This window comes from Tetrao urogallus (genome assembly GCF_951394365.1).
Source record: "Tetrao urogallus genome assembly, chromosome: 1".
Taxonomy (NCBI): Eukaryota; Metazoa; Chordata; class Aves; order Galliformes; family Phasianidae; genus Tetrao; species Tetrao urogallus.
The window spans coordinates 58,734,108-58,756,869 of NC_136813.1; the positions used below are offsets into that span (position 1 = coordinate 58,734,108).

Consider the following 22,762-nt stretch of genomic DNA (forward strand, 5'->3'; position numbering starts at 1 on the left):
GCCAAAGGGGAATGGTTTGAAACTAAGATTCAGATTAGATGTCAGGGGTACATTTCTCAGTGAGAGGGCAGTGAGGCAGTGGCACAGCTGCCCAGAGAAGCTGTGGTGCCTCATCCCTGGAGGTGGTCAAGGCCAGGTTGAGTGCGACTCCGTGCAGCCTGAGTTGGTGGAGGGCAGCCCACGGCAGGCTCGGCTTTGAGGTTCCTTCAAAACCAAACCGTTCTGTGATTCAATGACTGCTGCTCCCATCCTGCCACAGGAGACGTGGCTGAGGCTGTGGCAGGGAGGGCAGAGCCAAGTGTCCGCTGTCTACTAGGCAATTGGGCTCGCGGACCACGATAGGACGGTTCTTCAATTGCCTTTTCCATGCACACAATGGAGGCCCTGCGGGATTCCTGAAAGCACCTCTCCTCAGAACATCCAGCAGAGAGGAGGGGGATGAGAACAACGATGGCGACGCACAAGGGCGAGGACAGCCCTGCCGTCGCTACTCCGGGGGCGGAGGAACTCCCCTCGCCCTTCAGCCAAGTCTCGCGAGATTCCGCCCGGCAACTGGGCAGTTCTCGCGAGGTTTCCGCCTCGCTGCGGGCGGCGGCTCCATGCGGTCGGAGCGGGAGACTGGGCTGGGACCGGCGAGGGGCGGCGGCTGCGGCCGCGAGAAGCGACCCATGGAGGTTCCCCTGGGGCGGGAGTCTCCGCGCCGGGAGCCGGACACCGCGCCCAACCCGCCGCCGTCCCCGGCCCCACCGCTTCCCTCGGCGCCGGTTAAACTGCGAGATGAGAAAAAAACGGCGCTGAGCAAAGTGAGGGGTGCGGGGCTGGGGGTGGCGGGGTGGGGGCGCGTAACCGCCTCGCTCGTGGCGGGGTGCGGCTGCGGGCGCTGAGGCACCGCGGCACCGTGTGGGGAGCGCTGCCTTCCCCCGTGCCGCATCGGGAAAGCGGCGCCGCGGATGTCCTGTGTGCGGTGTGCTGGGCTGCCGGGTACCGCCCAGCGCCGATCCTCCAAGGGACACCGAGGCTGAGGCTGCAGCCGCAGCTCCCAGGTTAAGGAGGGGCTTTTAGAAGAGGACCGGCGCGATCGATTTGGTCTTTTTCGTGCTATTCAGATGGAAGATAACTCTCCCTTTTATCTACGCAGGTGGTTATTCGACGGCTCCCTCCTTGTCTAACCAAGGAGCAGCTGGAGGAGCAGCTACACCCTCTCCCTGCTCATGATTATTTTGAGTTTTGCACTGCTGATCCCAGGTGAGGATGAGCTGTCTGTGTAGGATTTCAGGTGCTTAAAGCATAATTAAGGCAGTTTGGACACTCAATTACTTATTTTGTCCATGGAGCCCATTTGTAAGTTACATAAAATATTTGGATATATATATTTGCAGAGATAATACATTCCTGCCTCTTCCATACGTACTCAACAGTTTTAAAACAAATTTTTTTTGCGTGCAAATAGAGAATAGTTTTGTTTGAAACCATCACCCTGCTTTTAATTTTAATTAGTAAAAATTGTTGTTTATTGGCTATGATAAAGACAACTGAGGGGAAACATCACCAAATTTTTCATGAGTGCCATTCGACCTCAATTTCTTAATTTGCTTATGTATTCCTGTCTTTATTTCATACCACTTTTTTTTTCAAGTAATCAACTTTTATTCGTTAACATACTCGGTATCACAGTGGCAAAATACCATTCCCTTTTGAACAGAATGATTTCTAGATGAATTTAACCATAGAGGTAACCAAAGCATCCTATCTGCTACATCTCCTTGTGCTCAGAATAACTAAAGGATGTGATTCATCTTGCCCAGCTTAGCCTGTCTTGGTGTGCGGTGAATCATCCTCCATAGGCGTACATATTTATATATGTACATATATACATGTTCTCTCAGAGTCAATTCCACAAAAAGAAACCAATATCTGTTTAGTGACAGTTTGGTGCTTGCTTTCTCCAAAGAGTGTCTTCATCCTAACTGCGCAAATGCCAGGAACCAGTTCAAAAATGAAAATTTTAACTTTCCAAAGCAGTTGTTGGCATAAGAATCTAGGTTATCACCAGTCTTCGGAAAGATAAGCAACGGGCAACAGTTGGCTTTCTATGACTATTTGTTGTTTTACTGGCCCAGCATCATGTTGCCCATCCCAGGTCATGTTTTCTATACATGGTCTTTTTGTCTTCCACTGATTCCACTCTTTCTAGATCTTGTACCAGGCACATAGTAGCAGCCAATACAGGAAGTTGAGTGGCAGTGAATTCATAGAGATTAAATGCTACCCAACGAAAGAATGGCTTGGAGAAGCTACTCAGAGAGGAGGACACTTTTTGGAAGGAGAGTGAGGCATACAAATGGACAGGTTATGATTCAGAAGCAGACAAGTTTGTCCTTAAATTGCTGTTGGATCACATTTTAGCCCCATGTGGGGATTTCAGAGAACAGAAATTAGTAAGAGTTCATTCAGTTTTCTCCAGCTGTGGAATACAGACATAATACTTTTTCACTCTTAAGCTGTGCAACTTTGTGTTTGAGAACAATGTCAGAAATGGAGGTTCAAAATGGTTCAGAAGCCAAATACTTAACTATACAAGTATTAATCCATGAAGACCTATTAAACACAAGGGTGTGAGTTCTGAATTACAAAGTCCCTGGGCTGCAAATGGCTGAAATGATGCAGTAGGTGAAGTGTCACTTTGTAGTTTCCTCTTATTTATACATTTCCTCTAAGCATCCCCTACCAGTTTTGCTCAGAGAGGACTTCTTTTTTCTTACCAAGGTCATCTCACCCCACAGGACAGAACAAACATTTGTGGTCTACCCATGTGTTTTTGTAAGATATGCATCCATATATCAAGTCTAGTTTTACTGTTCTTGTGATAAAGGTTACTTGTAATTTTATAATGTCCTGTTATTATAACCAAACTGTAAAACTTTTAACAATTTCATATAACTCAGATGTCATTATTGTGTAACACTGTTACATCCATTTCAGTAAAATCATTTCACAAAGTTTGACTCTTGTGTTGTAATTCATTCATTTTTTCTGATGCATTTGATTCACTGCATTAAGTTCCGTTTTCTCTCTTGTACATTGGTATCAAAATACAAGCAAAGCAGTGTGTTTGTCACTGATTCTGTGGCCTTCAGGAGGGTTTGATAAGCATGCTACCTGTAGTTGACAATGAAGAGGCTGCCTACTTGGTGGTCTGGTCTTGTTCTCAGGTGCCAAAAAAATAACTACATCTTCTAGATATTCTTTTAAGGCTGTGCGTGTTTGTGAGCCTTCTAAAACTCTAGTGCAGCGGTTGAGCTCTGCTCCTGCAGGACTTGGGTCATCCCTCAAGACTGGCAGCGACTGTAGAACTCACTAAAAATGTTGTAAGAGTAAAGAGATGAGAACAGGAGCTTTGCTTCTGTGGAAGCCAGTCAAGTAGTTGATGCCTTACCTTGTATCAAAGACAGAATCTTGCAAACAACACTTCTCCTCTGCCATCATAGGTGCTTCCCAATGTTTTGCGGAGGATTATTGTAGGCAAACAGCATTCCTACTGTAGGATGGCAGCATGCACGCAGGAACTGAAGGACAACACCTTTAAGGGAATCACCTGTGGTGTGATAAAGGAGGGAGTGGTTCTTGGCTGGTCACCACAGCTGCGGTGTTGCTGATTCTTTGCTGCCAGACAAATTGTGCTTGTTTTCTATCTGTAAAAAGGGAAAGCTCAGTTCATTAAAAATTATGCCAGTACCATCCACTGTATGAATGGCAATAGGTAGAGACAACGATGAAGGCCAGTGGATTTTAGCTTGGTGTACAAAGAGTTACCAAGTTTGATCCAAAATTATGCTTAAACGCATGACTGGATGGAGGAGTTTACAGGATACAGAGTTTCCAAAATTTATATGTTGATTTTATATATGTATTTAATATATGTATGTATTTTTTTAATTATTTTTATATTTTTATTTTTATTATTTTTATATTTTTAATTAAAAATAATTAATGCATGTGCATGTATATATGTACATGCACCACAAATGATAAGCTGGTAAGTATTTTAACTAGAATGTGATGGCTGTCTTTATGTTACTGTTTATATTTTAGATGACAACCTTGCTGTCTCTTCTTACAAAATGGTGCTAAAAGATAAGAAAAAGATAGCTTTTAGAACATTTTTGTTGTAGAAATTGTCATAAAAGTTTAAAGGGATGTTGTAGTTAGTGTTATAAAAATGCCCATTACCTAAAAGATTGAGTATCCTGCAGCGCGCAACAGAAAGCAAAGAGACTGTATGCTGAAGTGAAGACATGTGAATAGTCAGACTCGTCTGGGTTATTTCCATAGAAATTCCTGTAATTAATATCACAGAGATGCCAGCATCATGTGCAGTGCATCTGTCCAAAATATGATGTGGATGGAAAGCAGCATTACAGAAAGTAAACATGGGTAAAGAGAACCAGCTGTGTGATGGTAAAACCAGCCATGCAATCTCAAAACTGAACTTCAAATCCCAGGTGGTATCTGTGCTGGCAGATGATTGAGAAAAGGAGGAGACGTGCAGGGCCCAGGGTCCCTTTTGTAGAGCACTGCCTGGGGAACTCGTGTGGAAGGCAAAGCCCTGCAGAGCAAAAGCTGTGTTTTCTCCAGTGTCTTCGGAGAGCTGGACTGTACCTTCCTGTGAGAGGACGGCAGCCACAGTTGCCTCCCAGCCATGTGAAGCATGTGCTTTCTGCTGCTCAGCAACACTGCTGAGTTCTTAGAGGATGGATAAAAGGCGAGAGAATCTGGAGCAGGCAGCTGCAGTTGGAAGGTCCCTGAAACCCAGGCCGCTATTAGGCATTTCTGATCTGCTAGGTTTAGTCAGCTTCCCATTTGGAAGTTGAGTTTCATGCATTCTTTTTTCAGGTGCACTGCTGCTGTTGGATAAAAAGCTTGAAGGGATCCGAAACACAGATCAGGCTTTTATGTAACTGATATCCCACTCGCGTTTGAGGACGGGCTCTTTATTTGTAGAAGTGGCTGCACCAGAGGAGGAGCGTGTACTTTCTGAGCATTGTCACAGCTATTTGTCTGTCACCTTCTACCCTGATACATGGCAACAGTAATGGAGAGAGAATCCAATTTGATTGTGCTACTGTGCATACCAATATCACACTGTAGACAAGCATGCTTTAGTATGTTCGTATGTTTCTGCTGATGTGAAGTTCTTGAAGACTTAAAATGTATCTCAATTACGTTGCATCCCTTATTTTTGAAGATGAAGTCTAAATCCTTGCTTTCCAGGGATTGTGTCCAGAGAACATTTACATGTTCCAGATGCACATTGTTCTCTTACTAATACATGTTTCTCTGTTTGAAAGATACTTTGATATCAAAGTCTAAGCAAAAAACGTTAGAAAAATCCTATGTTGGAAAAGATAATATTTCCAAATCAGATGGGAAATAGATGGATGGTGTTGGTGTGCAAGCTGAAGGAAATAATGAAGAAAATTGTATGTTCATTTCTTTTTCATGAGTCTTATGTGTCCAACTGTGAGTAATAAGTTACTGCAAAAGAAGAAAATCTATGGCCAAGCAGTTCTGTGCACCGAGCCAGAGAAGTAGCTTTTTTCAGTTAGTTTTGTGGAAACTGAGGGTTGATAAAGCACTGCAATGGTCATTAAATTAGGATCTCAAACTCAGGACTTCTCAATCTTAGATAGCAATGATAGCAGAAGACTGGAGCACCTTCTGTATGAGAACAGTCTGGGACAGCTGGAGTCCTTCATCCTAGAGAAGAGAGGGCTCCAGGGGGAGCCTTATAGTGGCCTTCCAGTACCTGAAGTGGCCTACAGGAAAGCTGGGAGGGACATTTTATAAGGGCATGTAGTGACAGGACAAGGGGGAATGGCTTTAAACTGGAAGAGAGTAGATTTAGACTAGATATGAGGAAGGAGTTCTTTACAGTGAGGGTGGTGAGACACTGGAACAGGTTGCACAGTGAGGCTGTGGATGCCCCCTCCCTGGAAGCATTCAAGGCCAGGCTGGATGGGGCTGTGAGCAACCTGGTCTAGAGGAAGGTGTCCCTGCCTACAGCAGGGGGTTGGAACCAAGTGATCTTAAAGGTCCCTTCCACCTCAAAGCATTCTGTGATTAGGATGCTAACCCTGAAGGTTATTTTTGCTTGGTGAATCTTCAGTACTTCTAGTGTATAACCATATCAATCTCCAGTTTCAGGTCTCACTTCATTTTTACACTAAAGAACATTTGGAGTGTAAGATAGGAATAGTATTGTTGAAGTGACAGAGGTTTGTTCCTTCCTGGGAGCCATCACTTACCAGACTTCTTTGCTTATGCAGCAGTTACGCAGCACAGAGGCACTTCCTCCAGCACAACTATGAAGTGTCACAGTAGACTTTCCTTCTTTGTAGACACTTGCAACTCTTACTGTTTTCTAAAGAGTTTTCTAATATTACTTTTTGACAGTATATACTGTTAAAAATCATGAAAGCTGTTAAATTTCATCCTTTTTTTTCTTGCTTTGAAAACACTGAGATGGAAGCTGGCTTGTTTCAGCTGCACTGCACGTTGCTAATGACTCCACGCGCTCCTGGAGATGCCTTGTGTTTCATGTGCAGACCGGAGGTTTGCAAATCTGATAACATAGAACTCTGCAGGGTGTGTGGAAGAACTCCATGGCAAAGCACAGCCATATGTACCCATGCTCATTTGGTTGAGCTGTCTGGATGTTTCCTGCGAGCAGACTGTACCACCTGTGCGAGCTGTGCTGGATAAGGAAGCATGCTCTGTGTAGCATCTTTCAGCACTGCTTTGTGTCAACAGCATAACACTAGCTGTGCCCAGTCAGGCATTTCTGTGGTTGCCTCCCTTCTTGGAGATCTTCTGAAGCCCCGTGGCCCTGGGCACCCTGCTCTGAGTGGCCCTGCTGGAGCAGGGGTTGGACCAGAGGGACCCAGAGGGTCCCTGCCAGCCTGAGCCATCCTGTGCTTCTGTGATACCTGCTTGCAGTTCATTCAAGGCTATTCCCTTCCTAGAGTGTCAAAATAGTGAATAAATATGTATGAAATAACAATTCCATAGAATTAGAAGGCGCATCTTCTGCATGCTTTAGAGGCACCTTGTAAAACATCTAAGTGAGAAAAGCGCTCTTGCACTTTGTTAAGTGCTTATCCTGACTACGATGTCAAGCACAAGTTGGGGCATTTTACAAAATGGTTAGATATCAGCAGTGCTGCTCTTTGGTCACCTTGCAGAATGCAAAGTGGAATTCACATGGACGCACATCTGAAAAAGAGAAAATGATTACTTGTCTTGTAGTAACTGTTACTCTTTGAGATGCCACACACGTGACCTCTATCTTTGCTCTTTCTCACTGGATGTGAAAATCTCATTCTGAAATAGCTGTGATTTTAAGTCTGGTTGCAACTGTGCGTGCTGATTGTCTTCTGCTGCTGCTGGTGAGTTTATCTTAAGACAGCGCTTGTATGGCAGCAGTACGATGAACACAGATATATTAAATTTATGGGCTCACGTTCAAATCAGATACGTTCAAGTATATTAAAAAAATGTATTAACATGCAGACATCACTAAAAGTAGATTAAGCCAAACCTTTTTACATCATAATTGTGTGGGAGAGAGAGTTAAGTGTGCACCTGACACTTAGCTGATGAGTGGTAATGCATTACATTACCATAGTTCCATTGGTGGAGGTGGTGTGCCAGCCCTGAGGTTTTGATCTGGCATGCTAATATTTAGAGTGGAACCAGTGCCAACAAATTCTTGAAGGATCACAATTATATTGGGTAAGTACCTGTTCTTTCTTTTGCTAAAAAAGGTTTTTGATTTGTTCAGTAATTTTTCTCCACAATTAGACATTGCATACATATTCGTGCACATGTCCAATTGAGTTTATTTGTATGGAATGCAGCATATTAGCTTGCCAAGTATTAGGTTATTTAATCTTTCTTTAAGGTGGGAATCTCTTTAAATACAGTGATAGCTTGGCGACTTCCAGTTCACTGAAAGCTTTTACTTCTACTGTGTCAGCAATGGAAGACTTTCCTATCATGCCCAAGAAGTTCTCCAAAAGCACTGCTGTTATTCATTTCTCAAGTCATAAACAAATAGACTTCAAGCTTTGATCCTACGAAATGGAAATGTATGCTCTGCAATTTAAGGAGACAAAACAAGCTAGAAACATTTGCTCAGAATAAATTTCACAGTTGTATCAGGAATTCGGTCACCGAGTTGATAGATATAATAGATATTTTTATATGTATGTAGAGACTTAAGTATGCATGATTAAGGTAGCCGTTTCCCAAAGAGAATGAGAATGGCAGTGTGATCTATCTATTTCATTTTTCCAGGCCTGAACGGAATAGTAAATAACAGAAAATAACATTGTTTCTTGTTGCAGCCTTTATCCTCATCTCTACTCAAGAGCATACATTAACTTTAGAAATCCTGAGGACATCCTTCTTTTTAGAGATCGCTTTGATGGCTATGTCTTCATTGATAATAAAGGTTGGACTATTTGTAAGATATTACATGTGAATACATACATACCTACATACCATTTTAGAACATTAATTCATTTCATTTTTTATAATTAAGCTTTTTTTTTTTCCCAATATACAGTTAATTACATAAAAGTACACTAAAGCAAAATCTGGCTATTTAAAGATAATGAAGTGAAAAATGTATTTGTCCATGCAGTCTTACTTGTCTGTGTGGTGTGCACAATTCATCTGCATTTTTGTAACTCAAGCAGCACACTGTCAGGATCCTATTCATTATCTTATGTGAGCTTCACAATTCATCACAACAGTGACCCAAAATATTGCAAGCACGAATGGCTGGATTCTTTGGTGTGTTTCTGTGAGATAAAGCAGTGCTATGCATTCCCCTGCTGAGAAAGCAAAACCAAAACCATTGTCCTCACCATTTTGGTTGCACGATATGAGATATGTATGCCTTGACTTTTCAGAGAGCGTTTATGTTTGATTGAACCTCAGATGCTTTCAGTCTGATTTCCATAACTCTGTGTGCTTACCTGTATTTGTCGATAAGAGCCTGAACATCTTGAGTTGCAAGCAAAGGAGTGATGAGATTAGTTGCCGCCTTTGAAATGTTCAGTTTGCAAGTTTGTCCAACAGATCTCTGTAATGTAGGTGTGCATAAATTCTGATCTACAATAGTTTTAAGCAGCCATAGCCAAGAAACAGTGTGTTACTGTAGCTGTTCCTTGCCTCACTCGCAGATTCTGTTAAAAATTGCATGGATTGTATAAAAGGAACCTTGATTTGTGGGTTTTATTGAACACTGTCTATTTTGTGTGCTGACTGTTGCAGAGGTCCTGTGAAATAGTCTTGTCTGGTCTTACTGGAGAGTTATTCTCCATTGAAGCTGTCTGCCAAACTAATAAGTATCTTTGCAGCTTTTCCTACCTCAGATATTTCATATGTTTCATCACTCAAAGTGTTCAAGACCAGGTTGGATGGGGCTTTGGGCAACCTGATCTTTGAGGTCCCTTCCAACCCAAGCCAGTTAATTCTGTGATAAGCTTCTAACTTGGATTTGGATAGATTTTTCCAAAGGTGGAGAACAGCACATTCCTCACTGTATTTGTTTGCCAGATTTCAAATTGTGCTGTAAAGTAGGAGACAGGGCAACTCCTTACTAACAGAGTTCCTTAATGTTCATGTTTTATCTTGCCTTCTTCTCTGAAACAGCTGGGTTGTTTTAGCTGAAGTAGAAATAAACTATTTTTATGATTCTGCCAAGACTCCACGTAGTCTAAATTAGGCACATTCCTCAATGTTATGCTGGATTGAAGCCAGAATATTGTGTACACTACAAAACTGAGTTTGGAGACAGCTAGTCAGTTTGGCATGGTTGTTTGCAAATATCAAGCCCAAGCTTGGATTGCAAGTGCCTTCTAGTGAAGCTTGTGGCAGCGTTTCATTTATGAGGCTCAAACTAAAATAAGGATTACTAGGTTCAGAATGGTTAACAGATTTAAATCATATTTTCAGTAGACTTGAGCTAAGTGTGGTCTTGAACCTGCATTAAGTGGAAACCAGGCAAAATTCAAAAGCTACACGCTGTCCTCACAGCAATCCAAAGACGATTCCAGGGTGCAAGGCAAAACTCAAAACCAAAGAATCTAGCCAATAAACACAAACTAGAAGTTGTGTAGTTCACCATAATAGAAAGCGGAAGGAAGAGTTTCACACACTTGTACACTGTGAGTTTTAGAATTCTGAAAGAAGGCAGCATTTCTTTCGACTGTATATTAGCCAGTTGTTTGTTTGGTTGGTTTTTTTTTTAAATTTAGATTTCTGGCAACAAAATGTTACATAAGTTGCTCAGTTGTTTAAAATTCACCTCACAGTAGTACTTACTCGTTTGTCAGCATGAGATTTGATGTCAGTTTTTTCTATTCAATGGCAATCTTTGAAGAACTGAAAGAGAATTATAAATGATAATGTAAAACTTTTACTGTGCAACAGCACCCATCTTCATTTTGACAGCTTTTGCTAGCATGTCAAAATAATAATGTAATAATAATAATGTTTAAGTATGTGATTCAAATATTAAAGTATTTTGTTTTGAATCCAAAATACAGCCATGTGCGATTTGTCCTTAGAAATTTAGGATGGGAATTTAGAAACATCCACCTTTGCTTTCAAGTAAGGCTACCCAACGCAGATTTGAAGGGTTTGGAAAACCTTACTTGAATACAAGGAATGCTTCCCAAAATAAAAATTAAGTGATGATCTCTTTTAAGGTTTGGAGTACCCTGCAGTGGTTGAATTTGCTCCATTTCAGAAGATTTCAAAAAAGAAGTTGAAAAAGAAAGATGCCAAAGCTGGGAGCATTGAAGATGGTAAGCATACCTTCATGATGTCACAGTGGAAAATAGATTCCATTTCTGTCGTGTGAAGTACTAACATAGTTCAAAAATTTATCTTCACAGACCCAGAATATAGGAAATTTTTAGAAAGTTACTGTGCTGATGAAGAGAAAATCTGTGCCAATCCTGAGACTCTTTTGGGAGAGATTGAGGCCAAAACAAGGGAACTCATTGGTCTGTTTTCTTGACTTTTCTTATTTTTGAGAATATTTAATATATTATTTTTATGTCTTTAAGGTATTACCTGCATGATATGACCTGTTCAATCTGGTAGAGGCCGAGGTTATCACACTTAGAATTTTTATTCCCCAGCCAAGTAGTGAGAGGAAACACCTCTCCTGTTCTTTTGAGGCTCTGTGCATGGAATCACTTGACTTCACCAGAAGTTGTGCATGGGGAGTGGCTTCAGTTAGGTCCTTCGTACTTCTAACTGCTTACAGATGTGTTATAAAAAGATGTAAGATTTATTTTCAAAAGATAAAATAGCTAAATGCTTAACAGTTGCTCTCTGGCATTAGCTGCTTTTATTGTGAAACATGAAATGACCTTTGTTCTCATGGGCAAGCTTTTGCAAAAGCTTTGAAAGAAAGGCTACGCTTTATTCTCTATATGCATGCAGCATGACTTTCACAGTCTTATGGGGAATCTTTAATAAGATATCACTGAAATCTTCCTGAACAAATTACATCAAATTTCAATTACAGGTTTCAGCAATATGAATATTACTAGTTACAAGCACAAATCATGAGTGTGTTGTCAACGAAGGGCAAACTGTGCTGTGATCCATATTGCGCTGTATAACAGAAATATGATGCTTTGTCTTCTTTTCAATTCAGTCTTTCAAAGAGTACCTTTATGGGACTGACTGAGTGACTGTAACACTCCACAGCAGTGCCATGCTTTAGGTTATTATTTGACTATCAGCAAACATGTAGAAGAAGGCTGTTATTAGAAGATGCACAAAACAGACCTGGAAAGACGTGGAAAAAAAAAAAGCAGATGGGATGAAATGCAGCACTCAGCACAGCAGTGCTGACTGCTCACGTTTTTCTGAGGTCAGAATATCTTAATTGCTAGGACTGTTAGAAAACTGAACTACGTAGAGAAAAATAAAGCTGTTAAAGGAGTTTGCAGCACAGACATGAATGATGAGGAGCAGTAAGCATTGCAGGAGGTGGTCACAGGTGATGAAGCCTCCCTACCATCATGCTAAGGGCAAGGAGCCCTGCCCAGCTCTGGCTTGGAGTAGTTCTGCATTTTAGCACCTTGTCAAAGCTCTTTCAGAACTCTTACATTACTAAGAGAAAATTTTCCTGGTAGGGAAGACCTATTTTTCATTGCAGATGTGATGTGATCTATGTCTTTTCAAAGCCTCTAAATAATAGTGCTACATCACACTGAGAAACACAGATAACTCTTTCCAGAATACTGGAACTTGGCAGCTGCCAGAACTCAACTTTCAGGGTAACAGGGATTACTGGTGTGCTGCACCTCTAAGTGACAACCTCTAGAGCACTCACTCTTTCCCCTGGTGTGACAATTTGCTAGGAAAAAAAAACAACCCAAAACCAACCAACCAAAAAACAACTTTTGCTATTATTATTTCTTTATAATTTAAAAGTAGCCTGCTCTTTTTTTTTTTTTTTTTTTTTTTTTGCTCCCTGTGTGTAACAAGCATTTACGCAGAGCAGCATTAGTTTGTCTTCATGTGCATAAATTAATAGTGTGCTGGGAAGATGTGGAACTTCAACAGTGTGGAGGAAATGGAAGTTACAGAACTGTGGCCATTTAGCAAATTCTGCTATCAGTAACACTGTGGCTCTTCTCACTATGGAAGTTTCCCCAGTAATTTTTATTTACCCCCAAATCATCCTAGTATTTAAGAGCAGAGCACAAGCACTCAACTTTTTCTAAGAAAGTCTACAGTTTCCAGAAAGACGAACTTAAAAATACTCTGACTCTCAGCGAAGATGATCAGCTTTGAGAGCCACAGATTTCAAAATAACAAAGTTGCCTGAAAGCAGCTCGACATAAGGCATGTTAACAGTCTGTGTGTGTTAAACCACAGAAAATCTAATCAGTTGTTTTTTGCTACCAGTACAAAAACATAGATCACTTCAGTGGATGGCAAGTTTATAGCAAAAGCGTGTGAGACGTTAGGTTATGTGTATGTCTAGTTTCAAAGGTACTCATAACTACTTAAGTTAATGAAAGATGTGCCCAGGACTTTGTTGGCAGAATTGGGCCTTACATTCTCAGCATTTCTCCAGGTAGCGTTGCTACTGCAAGCCAGCATGGTTTGTGCATCACGTCAGATGCGTTAGCTCCTCAATTTCAGTGTGACAGAGAGATATAAAACAGAATTTCTCTGTAACAGGATAAAGGTAAGCTCATTCTTCTGGCTTGTTTGTAGAAAGCAAGATAAAATATAAAAGTTGTTGCTGATGGATTTCTTCATTTTGTAATTTATTTTCTTTCAACATTTCTTAAACGTTTACAGAAAAACCTTAGATTTTTATTTAGAGTAAGGCTTATAAATGAGGGGAGTATGATTCAAATTTTATTGATATGCATCTTTTTTTTATCTTCCTCTTCTGATAGTACTCGTCACACTGCCTCTCTTCTGTGAACTTCCATGTTGCCATTTCTGATCCAAGCCCTTGCACTGCAGCCTTAGTCATGTCTAGAATCAGGTGCTGGACCCCTGGTGTGGCAGATTCTTCCTCATACCTTCTGGTGACAATCTGTGGTCCATTCCAGCCTGTGGAAATGACCAGAGATGCTCAGACAGGGAATTTACAGGGGCAGGAGAGGGCGACAGAGCTGCAGATTTGGGAGACTGGAAGGGAGGACAGTGAGGACCTAAAATTTGTCAGAAATTGTGGGCACATAGGAAAGAAAGAAAAAGCACTGGAAGTATAGCGGTAGAGAGAGGAATATCCCAAACCAGCAAGTCAGTTTTGCTTCTTGCTTTTGAACATTGATATTTGCTAAAGATAAACACTGAATCAAATGAAACTTATTAATTCATAACTTCACAACAAAGCTTTTTTGTTTAGGTTTCTTGTTTGTTTGTTTTTTGCTCTTAATCTAATTTTTTAGATATTCTAAACAAAAACATTCAAATGGTTTTGGGATAGGAGGGTATGTTTGGATTTCGGCTACGCCATTTTAAATTTGATTGAGAATTTCTTTTTTTCTTTTCCCTTTTCTGTTCTTTCTTCCAAATCGTATCATTTGCTGTTTTCTTCTGGTTTCAGGCAGAGACTATAAAAATTGTAGAGCATTTTTTAGCTAAGTATTTTCTGTAACATTCTTTTCTGCTCACAGTATGTGGGTTCAAATTTGAATTCAGCGTTGACAATCGTAGGTGCCTTATGTATGATACAAAATTTGATGATGTCTTCAAGCTTCAGTAGAATTTGAGGATGGCTCAGGCAAGTGACTTAGGCTTGATTTTGGGGTGTGAAGATAGTTCTGTAACATAAGAATGGCTGTGTGATCCAGCAAATGATCACCCAAATATGTTATTTGGGAAACCAGAGCTTTGTTGAATCTGTTGACACTTTGTTGTATCCTATATCCTATATCCTATATCCTATTTATCTTATTATTCTTGTGTTTCCATGGAATGGTGAATGCTAAATGGGAGTCCAATGGAAATGTTATATGTGAATGAGAATGTTTCTTTCATAATGTACTTTGAAATTTGGGACTGAAGAGTGATATGTGAGATATGTGGACTGTACATGAACAGCAATCTAACTAGGTTTCGATGTACAAAAGTTAAAAGAGGAATAGATACAGTAGTAGGAATGTGGTAGAATTAGATACTGAACACGGTTATTTTTTTGATGAGCAAGAGAAAAATGCCATTTTCTGAAAATATATGATTTTAAATTTAAAAGTTAAATAATCAAGCAACATATCTCTGTTGCTTCTTACCCTATCAGCAAAAGAAAAAAACCAACAATCCCAAATAATGTGCTTCTAAAATGGAATGATGGGAACACCATCCATATAAAATAAATAGGTTTATATATTATTTGGCTCTCTTGCAGATAAAGTTAGAAAGAAGGGATTAGTACTGAAGTAAAGAAATGAGTACATATTTTAGGAGTTGAACACTATATCACAAATTTTTTGTGTTTTAGCTAGAAGAACAACACCCCTTTTGGAATATATTAAAAATAGAAAATTAGAAAAGCAGGTACGTTCAGATTTTTGCCTGAAGTTCAACATTTATGTTTCAAGTGGTTTTCCTTTGGGCAATTCACAATTAATCGTTTTGAACTCTTCAGAGAATTCGAGAGGAGAAAAGGGAGGAACGAAGGCGGAGGGAATTGGAGAAGAAGCGTCTGAGAGAAGAAGAGAAAAGGAAACGCAGGGAAGAGGAAAGACGTAAAAGGAAAGAAGCAGAGAAACATAAGAAAATTTCTGACAAAGAGATAAGGATCAAGGTACCTGAACAAAACCAAAGCAAACCTCCTCTGCTGAAGTTACTCAGAAGTTCCTTTGGTTTCAGGCTGTTTATACTATGTACTACGGTATGGTGTGGTGATAGCAAAGTCATTTTTACTGGAAGGAGGAATAAAGTAAGGGTTAGGCTGAGCACTGTTGTTGAGAAGTCTGACTGATTACCTTAGGTGCAACGATGTGCTAATGCAGTTACAGTGACAGGCAACTGTGAGTATGTCCTTATATAACAATGCCACATTCTGTGCTGACATAACCTGGCAGAACCAGATTGTTCTGTGCTAACACATCAGAGCATTAATGCAAATATGGCTTTTAGCTCTTTGTCGTGTAAATCTAGCCGTATGTGCTGAGGGTGTTTTTTGTTTATGCTCAGAACTGGTTTATTTTAATAGTATCCTTTTACCCAGTTATTAAAAAGGCTTGTTATAATTTATAAATAAGGATATATTTTAATAATGTTATAATTATACATTAATTTTATAGAATGTGTAAATATTATCATATATAACTGTACTAATTGTATATAGTAACATTATATATAATTTCAATCTGTGTTATATTTTAACACTCTGAACGGATGTGCTTTTAATGACTTAGATGGATGCATTTTGTGGTATTAAGTCTCCACATTTAAAACCTTCTTTGTATAAGACAAGAAACATAAAAAAAAAACCCTATTCACTTCATTTAAATTTGGTGGTGCTGGAAAAGTTTGGTAGGTCTTTGATGAGGTAAACTGATGTAAGAATCTGTAGCCTAATACAAGGATGCACAGATTCACTCCAGATCTTGTGAGGGAGTCAAACCACAAAGCTATGTAGCTTCCTCCTCTTCCTTTTCATCTCAGACACTTGCCTCCATCTAAATTTATAGGAACAGCACGTTCTGAAGCAGCTACACTTTTTTCATATTTGTGTGTAAGGGCAAACATTCTAGAACTTCAGAACAAAAGGGACTTGTCCTTTAAGAGATGTTCCCCAAAATTTGTTGTCCAAAAAGCCCTAGTATTTCTGATCTGTCATCTATGGGAATGTGACCTTGAAAACTAGTTCTGTCCCTGAGGAAAGGAAAAATACTACCTAAGAGAAACATTGTAGGTTCTCCTAGGTATTGAAGAATAAAAACTTTTCAGGGGAAAAAAAAAAAAGGTGGAATGAAAAGTTTGTTGAGATATTCTACTCGTTATTGAAATGTTAGAAGACTACTTTGAGACACTTGGTCCTTCTATAGAGGTTATTGCTGTAACTCTAGATACTACCCTGTGTGGATTATTTGTTGAGGAATTAACAGAATTCTTGACAGGTTTAATCTCCAAAGTTACAAAGTAATACAATATTTCCTGCTAACTCCTTCATTTTCTCTCAGTCTGTATTTTTGTTAAGGTGTATTCATACGAAGCACCAATTTCCACATGCCAATCAGTCCCGAATAGCATGTCACATATTTTATATATAATACTTGAAGGAGTGAACTATTAATCCTGCTCTTTTTGTAGCACTGTAGAGGTTCTGCTTTTATTTTATTGGCAATGACGTTGAGCTCTGTTGTTACATGATTTCTAAGAAATCATTGACTATACATAAAACTCAGGAGAGAAGAGTAGGTAAGTGCTTTCTCCAATATTCTTGACAAATTCAAAGCATGCTGGTGAATGCCTGTTAGTGACTGCACCTCCTTACCAAAAGGAAACTGCTGTTTAAAAAATAACATTTAAAAATATATACTTTATAAAAGATATTCACAGCATTTAATAAGATATCTTAAATCTGAACAGGTCGTTGTTATATTCTATACGTTGTTAAAATGTCCGTTATATAAAGATAATAACTTTATGTCATAACATAAACAAATATTTTTAGCTTCTTAAGAAGCCTGAAAAAGGAGATGAGCCAGCCAGTGAGAGGCACAAAGAAAAAGATGAAGAAGCTGACACTGAAGAAAACAAGTGGGATAAGTCTCCTGGACCTGGGAGTATAAGATCCAAGTCGTTGGAAGGTTCATTAAAAGAGCTTAAGGAGAAGTAAGTATTATTTATCTTAGAGGCTCCAAATTAGTTCCAAAAACCTTTGATTTGAAGGCTTAGCCAGGATGTAAGAGCTTGGTTGGGTGTTCATCAGAAGGGAGCTGGTTTCATTTTGCATGTGTATGAATCTCTCACTGTCCTTTTTGTAAAAGGTGTTTAGTAACAACTTACTGACCCGATGGTAGTAATAGTGGATGCAGTTTGTTATTTGTGAAATGCTTTGAAATCCCAGATTGGAAGGATTTCTGCATGAAAAGTAATTGAGAGTTTCATTCTTATTTCACCCGTTCCATATCAAGAGCTCGGGTAAAGCCCCGTTTCCATTACCAGTGTCAAAGTCTAAACTGCCTCCAGTCTTCTCTTTTCATCACACCTTCTTTATTTTCGCTGCAAAAAGCAGATGATTGTGTTTGATTTGGGACACTGGCAAAATAGCGGAGGTAATAGTTGCAGAAGGTTGTCTCTGTCTCTCATTGCCTTTTGTGTAGCATACTCAATAGTGGGAACGAGGTATAGCTCGCTTCTGTAGCTACTGTATACTCAAAGTATGTTGGAAGTGTTCAGCAGCTGATTCTCTCTTCTATTCTTTGGTGTCTGTGTCCCACTGTGAGCAGGATTCACCCAAGAGAGCTGTAATGTAAGAGCAATGTTGCTAAGATAAATAACACTTTTCCAACTGTGTTCTCCACTGAGCTCTCAAAAAAAGTACTTTGCAAAATGAAAGAGCTGCGTCTGAGATGTCATGTGTGTGTGTAACTTGTACATATGGGTGAACACAGCATTTAAATAGCTTACCTAAGGTTGTATATGTGATGTGTCAGACAAAGATCAGGACTGCGCTGTAGGAGGCTGAGTACTTTAAATGTGGCCATTCTCCACATAGGTTATTGAGTTTTGTGAAGAGCATACAGGAGCTGCAAATGTTCTCATAAAAGCAAACAGAAAAGTAAAGAACTGTAAACAATGGAAAATAAACCCAACAAATTTGCTAAGTAAAACACTTGATTCACCCATAGTGTTTTACATATATTGCTCATCTCTTTTATCTGTGACCAGGGACCTGAAACATGGGCTCAAAGTTTCAGCATGCCGTGTTCTGAAAGGTCCTGAAAGGTGCTGAAAACTTCCATTCTCTGGTGGAAAATGAAAATATTCAGGAAATCTTGAGTTGATGTTCTTCAGCAAAGGAAAAACAGGACAGGAAAAGTGCCCAAAAATGCTCGTAGGGGCAAGTCAATTTTTTGCTAGTAAGGCTTTTTATGGACTAAGCTTTATGTTCTGCCATATAGCATTTTCAGTATTGATCCTGTAAATTTAACGAGGCATCAGTATAGCTTTTCCAAGTGTCAAAGAGAATCCTTTTGGCTGTGCATGTGCAGTAAGTTACCTTGTCTTTCCAAGTGCTTGCTTCATCATGACTATTGATTATTAGGGTTAATAGATACTGTGTTATTGACACAGAAATAAACCAGAACTTGGAACTCTACATGAGGGGCTGATGTAAGGCTTGCTAGCTATAGCTTTCTACATTTACTTTGTAATCAAGTTACTGCTTATCCCTTTGTTTCCACTCCTCTTCTCTGTGACTGAACTGTAGAAAGCTGCTCCGGCCACACTGCAGGTGGGGTCTGTCTCCCTCTCACTGGGCACAAGTGTTCCTCCATCACTTGCAGGAGGAGATAGCAGGGCACTGGGAAGCTCTGCAGCAGCGAATCTGGGTGTGCCCTCTGTCTTTGGTCACGACACGCTGCAGAGCCTTGCTAGGACCTTCAGTTTTAAGCATTCAAATGTATGAAACATACAAAAAGAAACTACCCATATTTGCTGCTTTTAAAATTTAATCTGCTCTGTAATCTTCCTTCAATATTTACAGTTTTGTTTTATGAGAGAAGCGCAGGCTTGCTGAACTGGAACAATGAAGTGAATGGGAGAGCTGAGGGTTGTATCAGACAGGCAGCAAAATGTTGCAAACTAAGAGTCTTTATAATATAAACCCATTGCAGCAGAGCATAAATTTAAGTATTACGTTGTGATAAGGTAATGATGCCCAACAAAAAGAAATATTAAGGTAGGCAAAAGTGTTTGGAGACAAAATAAATGCTGGGAATGCAAGCATTCGTTTTCACAGATACCTCCTCGAAGATCCCGTGTTTGTCAGTGAATAATTTTTGCTAATAAATGGTTGTGCAGGATGTGCACAGTTCCTTTGGGCCCTGAATGCTTCCTTTCAAGGCAGCACGCTCGTCCATAGGTACGGCTCTTCTCAAGAGCGGCCGCAAGACCTGGTGATGCAGCACAGGGTTATGTGAGGAGCACTGGGGAACCACGTAAGGGATTGCAGAGAGGGATAAAGGTTGGAGCAGCACAGCAGGTGCACAAAAACCAGATTTTGCTTGCAAAGTTTTATTTGCTACTTTCTGAACTTAATGCATCATGGAGAGCTGGATATACATAAGTGAGACATTCAGCAAAATTGCACGTAACTCTTCTTTATTAAAGGAAAAAGTCTTCATACATAACTGACCTAAAGACTGTTGAAGACAAAATGAAGCTTTGTATTCCATATGTCAATAGCTTTTTTTTTTTTAAGCTGTTTATTGCTTGGATTTCCTTTCTTTTTCTACATTCATACAGGTCACAAAATGATAGTGACAAAGAGCAAAGAGATTTGGAGAGAAGATTTCGAGAAAAAGAACCTGAAAGGCAAAGGTATCGACTGGATGATGGCAGAAAGCATAGAACTCACTATGAGTTTGACAAGTTTGTGAGAAGGACTGAAGAAGAGCTGAAATGGGGGAAAGGATACAACCAAGACAGAGGAAAGAAAGGGAACCACAACTACAGCTTCACTGTGGAGGCAGTAGACAAACTGGGTAAAGAGGACAAGTGTGATGACATGGCATCCAAAAAGGAGCGCATAAGAAATAAGGTTCTTTTATTCATTTAGGATAATCTTTCATTAGTTAAATATGCTTCAAGATCACAGGTTTTCCTTTTGCAAACTTAGCATAAAGATGCTTTTTTTAAAAAAAAAGACAGAACAATTCTTTATTTCATTTTCAGTAAAACCCCAACTTCTTTTTATTGCTGTCAAAGAACAACAGCAGTTAAAATAAGTTACGGTCACAGGTCTCTGCTGATTTCTATGTACCATATTCAACAATACCTTCTGTCTTACTTTCAATCCTAGCATTTTTAGAATGCTATTCTTGGAAGCCTTGTATTTTATGAGCCTATTAAAAATTGTTACACTTCTAGTTTGCAATGAAACTCAACAACTGTGGCACGCTCATCTTTGTGTTTCCATTACCCTGCCCATAAAGCCCTTACAATTGGCCAGGACATCACTAAGGACATAACGTGAGTAATGACATATCTAAATAGCTAATTCAGAAAGTATTTAGGTATGTAGAAGGTATTTAGAGGAATGTGCCATTTCTTCAATATTGTATACCTGTCAGTTGGAGAAGGATGTTGTTTGCTTAGGATTTGTGTTCAATGTCAGGGAAAGAACAGGTGCAAAACCAGTGCAAATGGGGCTGGTAGCAGGGTGTGTAGCAGAGCTGTCCCTCCTCATCTCCCAGGGACATGGGCATCATTTTTCTCAGGCTCTGATTTCATGGATGTGCCAGAGTCTTTTCAGGACGTGGTTATCCTTGTCAACCTCATTCTCTATCTGTTCTGGTCCTAGATTTTCTGCACAAGATGACTGAAACATTATTTTGTGTAGAAATTTATTCAGCATGTGAATCTCTTCTTTCAAACCAAATTCCTGATACGGGTTGGGGGCGAGAGCTGCCAAGGAGTGAGCTGGTCACGTGGTGGCATGAGTCCATATGGATCACATACAAAGCTGGCCCGGGTGGACTCACTGTGCAAGCTGTGTGGGTCAGTTTGTGGGAAAAAAAAAGGGCTGTTTTAAAATAGGCTGCTTATTTTGTTTGCAAAGCTTAATGCAAGAATTTGATCAAAAAGCTGTAGTTGTGGTGAATGGATTGCTCCATAACATTAAAAACTGGTATTTGCGTGAGTAAAATAAACAGTGTACTAGGAAAAGACTTCTTAAGCAGCGTTTCTGTAATACATTTTATTCTTGAAATTTCAAGAATAAAAAGCACTCGCAAGAGCTGTGGAACTTCCCTGTTTGCAGGCTCAAGGTCTCTTTTCCTCTTTTTCTCCCATTTCCCAGTGGTCAAATCAGCGTGTTGCTGGGTCACACATGTGACTGAGTCAGCAGCACTGAACACATTCAGTTGAGGATCATTTTCTAGCCGTTATCTGCTAATGGGCCCACTGGTTTGTCTCATTTCATTGTGCTTATAGTTAATATTTGTCACTCATCTGCCAAGTTGCAAGTGGCTGTCGTTTCTGATTGCTGCTGGTGAAAGTAGCAACATATTTCAGAGTTTTATCTAGGCATGCATAGTAGTACTGTGTTTGATAACAGCCAGCAGTATTTCTCCTTGTTTATGTCAAATGTGTCATAAGATCTTTCCTTTTTACAGCTTTCTTCACTTATTCAAAATGCTTGGCTTTCAAGAATAGTGTTGTAAGCAAGACAGATATTAAATACTCAGTTGATTTTCATTACTCTTCATTTTTTCCCAGCTCTTATGATACATGAAGTAATTTAACACAAAATCTGCTTTCTTCACAAAAACTAATCTCTTTAAAACCCCACCTGTGTATCCCACACAGGTTTCTCAGAGAGTTAACCTCATCTGCTCCCCCCTAGGATCGCCCAGCCATGCAGCTGTACCAGCCAGGGGCTCGCATCCGAACGCATACGGGATCCACGAGTAAAGCCTACGACTGCAGTGGGAAGTCTTCTGAAGAAGCTCTTGACAAAAAATATGAGGTGGAAAACTCAGTGGGAGGTGGCTCTGAGAAGAGTGAGGAAGCAGAATAAAACAAACTGGAGGAAAGGCTTGTGGAAAGGGATGAACTTCAGATTCAACCGCCACATAGAGCTGTTTCAGAAGCCCAACATCAACAAAATTGTCATAGCTTTCTCTTACTTCCTCTGAAATAAAGGAAAGAGTGACTGGAGATGTATAAAGTATCTTACAACAAAGGGATATGATTGCTTTTTTACATAAAGCAGAGCGAACACCATTTGCCCAATGTAAAAGCAGTCTGATGTTTTATTAGATTCACCTTGAGATATCAAATCTCTAATAGTTTTAAAGGAATATTTATAGAAAACCTCAGAAGCGATCTCACCTTTCCAAGTCTAAAGAAACAAAATGTGGATTTGTGTCATTGTGAGGCCTGAAGCACTTGCAGTGTGTCAGGTGCCTGGCAGTCCCAGGGCCCCCTCCTGCACACGGTGGTGCTGCCCAGCGCCGTGCAGCCC

At 40.0% G+C, this 22,762-nt stretch overlaps 1 protein-coding gene across 1 annotated transcript; it reads left to right on the forward strand.

Moving 5' to 3' along the window:
• Window positions 1-479: 479 nt before the first annotated feature.
• Window positions 480-22,315, forward strand: UPF3A (UPF3A regulator of nonsense mediated mRNA decay; the record flags this gene model as incomplete). The annotated part of the gene is made up of 10 exons (XM_079545795.1): window positions 480-803; window positions 1,139-1,245; window positions 8,406-8,512; window positions 10,779-10,877; window positions 10,968-11,078; window positions 15,059-15,114; window positions 15,206-15,364; window positions 17,243-17,403; window positions 20,041-20,335; window positions 22,142-22,315. Exons 1-10 carry the CDS (start codon window positions 600-602, stop codon window positions 22,313-22,315), a joined length of 1,473 nt encoding a protein of 490 aa, XP_079401921.1. The 5' UTR covers window positions 480-599.
• Window positions 22,316-22,762: the final 447 nt, after the last annotated feature.